The 6,420-nt window shown below is 36.6% G+C and overlaps 1 protein-coding gene across 1 annotated transcript in view; it reads left to right on the top strand.

The window, feature by feature from the left end:
- RNASEH1 (ribonuclease H1) overlaps positions 1–6,420 on the top strand; it is a 61,063-nt gene that overhangs the window by 28,100 nt on the left and 26,543 nt on the right. The window contains exons 3-5 of the mRNA XM_006863997.1: positions 1,286–1,385; positions 2,381–2,435; positions 2,874–2,958. Coding sequence (XP_006864059.1) covers positions 1,286–1,385; positions 2,381–2,435; positions 2,874–2,958 — 240 coding nt within the window. The remainder of the gene's footprint in view (positions 1–1,285; positions 1,386–2,380; positions 2,436–2,873; positions 2,959–6,420) is intronic.

Raw genomic sequence — 6,420 nt, 5'->3', positions numbered from 1 at the left:
GTCTCTGAAGCCATTCACGAACTCAAGGTGGCTGTGACAGGTCCCATCGGCCACCACTGCTTATAAGACACCTCCTCCCTTATCTGTTTAGCTCTCTCCCAGTAAGCAATCAATCTACCTATCTATCCTTTCCTCTGAACTCAAGAGTTCCAGACTCATCCTCTGCATCCGTCTCATTTGGTTTCTATCCTTGATGTAGAAAGTCTGCACAGCCTTTCTGCCTAGTCAGCCATCTAGTCCCACCCCTCTCACAGTTTGCAGTCTGATTTCTGCTCCCATCACTTTGCTGAACGTGTTCTCATCATCAGTGACCTAACTGAGAGTGCTGTGACCAGTCCTTTTCTCCTTTGTTGTTTTTATAGCATTGATCCAGCAATCAAATCCTTTGTCTTGATGGAAAGAAGCAAAGATTGTCCAATTTTTTTGTTATTGTTTTAACTTTTTGTGAATTGGGTGAAGTTTTACAGAGTAAATTGATTTTCTATTCAACAGTTTGTACACATTTTGTCTCATGGCATTGATTGCAACACTCACAATGTAACATCACTTATCCTATTTTCTCCCTTTATTTCCAGTGGGTAGTGGCCGAGTTTTACTAGTGGGAAATATCTTAAAGGAAAACATTTTCAGAGGATTTGAAGACAAGTTTTTTTGTGATACTGAGGCACACGGCATTGTTTATGTAGAATGAGAATAACCTAGTAGTGAAAGTAACCTATGCTGTAGCAAGGGCCAGTTTTACTGTTCTGTTTAATGTAGGATGTAAACAGTTCTTACTATAAAGCATGGTCTACTTTTTATAAGTAATTTCATTCACCTTTAATTTATCTTGTGTGTGAGACCAAATATGAGCAGATTCTGCGCAAAAAGTGTCAGCTACCTTCATTATGCTTTTTTCAGAACTGTCTATATGGGATCAAATTGATAACCACAGCTTGAAAGATTAGATAGGACCTTTAGAGAACAGTGAATTTATGTTAGTGGGGGAGGAATAACTCAGAAAAGGACGGTGAGAATAGTTGTATAACTCGAAAAATATAATCAATGTTAATGACTTGTCCATGTATAAACTGTTGAATTGTTATATGTTTTTGCTGTGTATTTTCTCAGTACAACATAAATTGAATTTTTAAAACAGAAATGAATGTTTTTCTAGATAGAACTTCAATAGCATTGTAAAATACTCTGAGTTAAAATACTGACTCAACTTTAGTAAACTATTGAGACGAATTTCAGCTTTTAGTAATATTTGTCCTGCAACACTCAGTTAATTTCTTTTTTACAGGAGAATTTGTAGTGGTTTACACTGATGGCTGCTGCTCCAGTAATGGACGGAGAAGGGCAAGAGCAGGAATTGGTGTTTATTGGGGGCCAGGTCATCCTCTGTAAGTAAAACCAATAAAGCTAAAATTTTTAAGCTTTACATTTTACTGAATTATATTTTAAAACTTGTGAAAGAATGAGACAGGATATGTTTATTGTTTGGTTGTTTGGAAGACATCCTAAGTGGATAGCATTTTCAAGGGTATCAGAAAAATAGCTTTGATTCGTGTTGATACATAACCGATTTGTTCTTCATAATGTTGAATTACTTTAGTACTGCTAAACCTTGACAAGTCTCTGTGTCTCGCTGATAAAATTTTACACCAGAATTATGTAATTGCCTCCTTGAAAGAGCACAGGGAGATCATTTTTCTAAGTGTAACTCATCCTTTCATTAGTGTTTTAACCATGATTCTTCTGAAAAGTTTAGGATGAGCCTTTTATTTTCAAAAGGCACAACATCACAGAGAGGTGAAATGCAACTATTCAAATAATCTTAGCACTTGAGTATGAAAGAACTTTCATAGTTACTGATAACACTGATACTTAATGTAACAGGGACCTAACTCTTCTAAAATCTCCATGTATTAGTTCTGAGCTTTGCTCTTGAATATTAACACATGCCCACAAAGTAGGCATATTTAATATAAATTGTAAAGTAATATCACTTATACTGGGCTGTATGGTTTATTAAGCTGTTTTACCTTACAATCTTACTTTAGCTTTAAATCCCATAAGAGTGGGTGAGCTCTTGTTTTCATCATTTCACAGGTAACAAAGTGAGTGTCACTGAGTCTAGGTAGCTTGTCCAAGACCACATATTTCAGTCTAAGATTTAAATCTAGGTCTTTTGACTTTGGTCCAGTGTTTCTTCTTCCATTGTACCTTTCAATAAAGTGTTAGTAGTATCATTAGTTAGATTGATTTTTAAAGGCTGTGTTTTTATGTGATACTTCTGTATTTCAAATAAATATACATTAACTGTTATCCACTAAAAGGGTTAAAGAATTCCTTTGAAAATTGTTTGATAATTTTATTTTGCATTGCTTTGAAACAGAAATGTAGGCATTAGACTTCCTGGGCGACAAACAAACCAAAGAGCAGAAATTCATGTAAGTTATTAGATACATTTTTATACAAAAAAGTTAAGTTCATCATTCTTTAGAGTTGATTGTCAGTGTATCAACTAATATTTTATATTGAAATGTTGGCAGTTTAGAACCACCAGCCATTTCTTGGAAACCTTATCCAGGGTTGTTATGAGTCTGAACCGACTTGACAGCACTTCACAACAACAACAACTTGTATATAATATAGTTAAAGTCTAGAGGAAGCATAGTTTGTGGTGAAGTTAACAACTCTGAAGTATAAGAGTTTTTTAGAAAAAACTGCAAAACTTCTGCAAGTAGACGTGTAAACAGGAATTACATATTTAGTGTTATTTTGTGGAGACTGAATATTATAGCTAGTACAGGAAAGGAGTGGTTACATTTTGAAGTCATGTTGAAAGTTGAACACTTTGTAGAATGATTTCAATTTGTTTCTTCAAGGCAGCCTGCAAAGCCATTGAACAAGCAAAGGCTCAAAACATCAATAAGTTGGTTCTGTATACAGATAGCATGTTTACTATAAATGGTAAGTGTTCACATTTGATTTCTTTTGGGGTGTTTTCAGTAAATATAAATAGATACTTTCTTACCTGGTGGGAGGTATTGTAATAGGGCAGAACCCAAATGGTAAATGAGGATAACATTTAGTTGGTAAGTTACCCATGAATGAGTGAGTATTTTAGAATCCCAGTTCTGCTTCAGTATTTACCACATACTTGTTTCATACCCACTGTGTACCACTCTGTGAAGCTGGATATATCATAAGAGAGATAGGTCTCTACTCTCCTGGCACATAGAATTTAAGTGTAAATTATCAATTTAAGATAGTATGCTAAATACCCCTTGGGGAATAATACAGTGAACAGGGCCACATGGGAGGGATGCTTTAGAGGCCTTGGAAGGATTTTTTGGGGGAAGTGACATCTGAATCTGATAACTAAAGTTTTGAATACAGGTTAGAGAAAAAAGAAGAGGAGTACTTCAGGTATTTGCAAAAAAACAAAATGACTTAATTGTTGTTGTTTAGGTGTTGTCAAGTCAGTACTGATCACTAATTGTGACCCTATGCACAACAGAATGAAACATGGCCTGGTCCTTAGTCATCCTCAGAATTGTTGTGTTTGAGCCCATTGTTGCCGCTGTGTCAGTTCATCTCCTGGAAGTCTTCCTCTTTTTCAGTGACTCAGCACTTTACCAACCGTGATGCCTTCTCCAGGGACTGATCCCTCTTGATAACATGTCTAAAGAACAAGAGATGACGTATTGCCATTCTTGCTTCTAAGGAGCATTCTGGCTGAACTTTCCACCAGGATTTATTTGTTCTTCTGGCAGTCTTTGTTACTTTCAGTATTCTTTGCTAGCACCATAATTTAAGTGCATCAGTTCTCCTCTGGTCTTCCTTATTCATTGTCCAACTTTGGCATACATGAGTAGATTGAAAATACCATGCCTTGGGTCAGACATACCTTAATCCTCAAACTGGTATCTTTGCTCTTTAACACTTTAGAAAGGTCTTTTGCAGCAGATTTACCTAATGCATACGTCATTTGATTTTTTGACTGCTGCTTCCATGACTGTTGATTGTGGATCCAGGTAAAATGGTCTTTGACACCTTCAGTCTTACCTCCGTTTATCATGATATTTGTTTTATTAAGTTGAAATCCATACTGAAGACTTAGTCTTTGATCATCAGTAAGTATTTTATGGTTTTTTTTTGCTTCCAGCAAGCAAGATTGTGTTATCTGCATGTTGCAGGTTATTAATGAGTCTTCCTCTACATCCTGTCCTGAATCTGGCTTGAATTTCTGTCAGCTGCTTTTGATGTACTGTTACAAACGTTTTGAATTATCTTCAAGTTTTACTTGAATGTGATGTTGATAGTGTTTGATGGTTTCCGCATTCCATTGGGTTACTTTTCTTTGGACTGGAGCACTCTGGCCTGTACTGCTTCCAAAACAGATTATGGTTTGTTCTTATGGCAGTCCATGGTGCTTTTAATATTCTCCTCCAACACCGTAACTCAAATACATCAATTTCTCTATGGTCTTCATTTTCACTGTCCAACTTTCACATACATATGAGGTTATTGAAAATACCATGGCTTGTGTCAGGTGCACCTTAGTCCTCAAACTTACAGTTTTGCTCTTGAACACTGTGAAGTGGTCTTGTGCAGCAGATTTGCCTGATGCAATACATTGTTTGATTTCTTGAATGCTACTTCCGTGAGTGTTGATGGTTGATCCAAGCAAAAGGAAGTCTTTAACAACTTTAATCTTTTCTCCATTTGTATTGATTCAGTGGTAAGAATTTTTGTTTCCTTTACATTGAGGTGAAACCCATACTGAAGGCTGTGGTCTTTGATCTTCATCCGTAAATATTTTAAGTCCTCTTCGCTTTCAGCAAGGAAGGTTTTAACATCTGCGTATCACAGGTTGTAAATTAATTAGTCTTCCTCCATTCCTGATGCCACATTTTTCTTCATATAATAATCCAGCTTTTTGGTTTAGTTGCTCAGCATACAGATTGAATAAGTATGGTTAAAGAATACAACACTGGCACACACCTTTCCCAATTTTAAACCATTCAGTGTTCCCTCTTTCTGTCCAAACAACTGCTTCTTAGTCTGTGTACAGGTTCCTCCTGAGCACAATTAAGTGTTACAGAATATGCATCTCCTCAATGTTGTCCATAGCTTGTCATGATCCACAAAATCAAAAGCCTTTGTATAGTCAATGAGGCACAAGTATACGTCTTTCTGGTATTCACTGCTTTCAGCCAAGATCCATCTGACAGTAGCAGTGATATCCCTTGTTCCATGTCCTCTTCTGAATCTGGCTTGAACCTTTGAAACACTCTGTCACTACATGGTTGTAGCTGTTTTTGAATTGCCTTTAGCAAAAGTTGTGTGTAGTCACCCTTTTATGTTTTTGAAAAGTATTTGTAATGAATAAGTCAGTGTGGTCTTGCAAAATTCTATCATGCCATCTCCAGCATCATTTCTGTCACCAACACCATATTTTCCGTTCTCTTATTTCCAGTTTTACTGTTCCAGTCACCAGTAATTATCACTGCATTTTGATGACATATTTGATAAATTTCAGACTGAAGAAGTTAGTAGAATTCTTTAATTTCATCATCACTGGCTGTAGTAGTTGGTTCATAAATTTGAATAATAGTGTTATTAACTGGCCTCTCTTGTAGGCATATGGATATTATCTTATCACAGACAGCATTTGTACTTCAAGATAGATTTTTAAATGTTCTTTTAAAGGATGAATGGGATGCAATTCCTCTTGAATTTTGTATACCTGGCATAGTAATCCATGTGATTGTCTGAGTCAAACTAGTCAATACCAGTCCATTTCAGCTCACTAATGCCTAGGATATCAATCTTGATATTTTCCATTTCATTTTTGGTGAATTCCAGTTTTCCTAAGCTCATACTTCATATGTTCTGTGTTTGATTATTAATGTATGTTTGCAGCTGTTTCTTCTCGTTTTGAATTGTGCCCCCTCAACAAATGAAGGTTCCGAAATGTTGATTCTGTCCGTGTACTCAAGGTCTACTCTTCCTTAAGAAAGCAGCTCTTCCCCAGTCATGTTTTAGGTGCCTTCCAACCTGAGGAGCTCATATTCCCGCACAACATGAAACTGTTTCACTGTTAATTCATAAAGTTGTCAGTAGCTAATCCTTCAGAAATGATCTGCCTACCATGTGTGACCCTGCTGGTATTTAAAATGTCTTTGGCACAGATTCCAGCATCTCAGCAACACAGAAGCCACCATAATACAACAAACTGACAGACAAGTAGTGTGTGACATAATTAAGCTAGTGCTAAGACTCGATGGCACTTAACAACAACAACAACAAGATTAGAATTATTACTTAGACTAGAAAGGAGCTCTGGTAGCGTAGTGGTTACGAATCGGGCTGCGAACCTTAAGGTCAGCGGTTCGAAACTACCAGCCGCTCCGCGGGAGAAAGATG

The sequence above is a fragment of the Chrysochloris asiatica genome, unplaced genomic scaffold (assembly GCF_000296735.1).
Source record: "Chrysochloris asiatica unplaced genomic scaffold, ChrAsi1.0 scaffold00058, whole genome shotgun sequence".
NCBI lineage: Eukaryota > Metazoa > Chordata > Mammalia > Afrosoricida > Chrysochloridae > Chrysochloris > Chrysochloris asiatica.
Note: the sequence above shows the minus strand (reverse complement) of the source record. Positions and strands in the feature narration are given on the sequence as shown.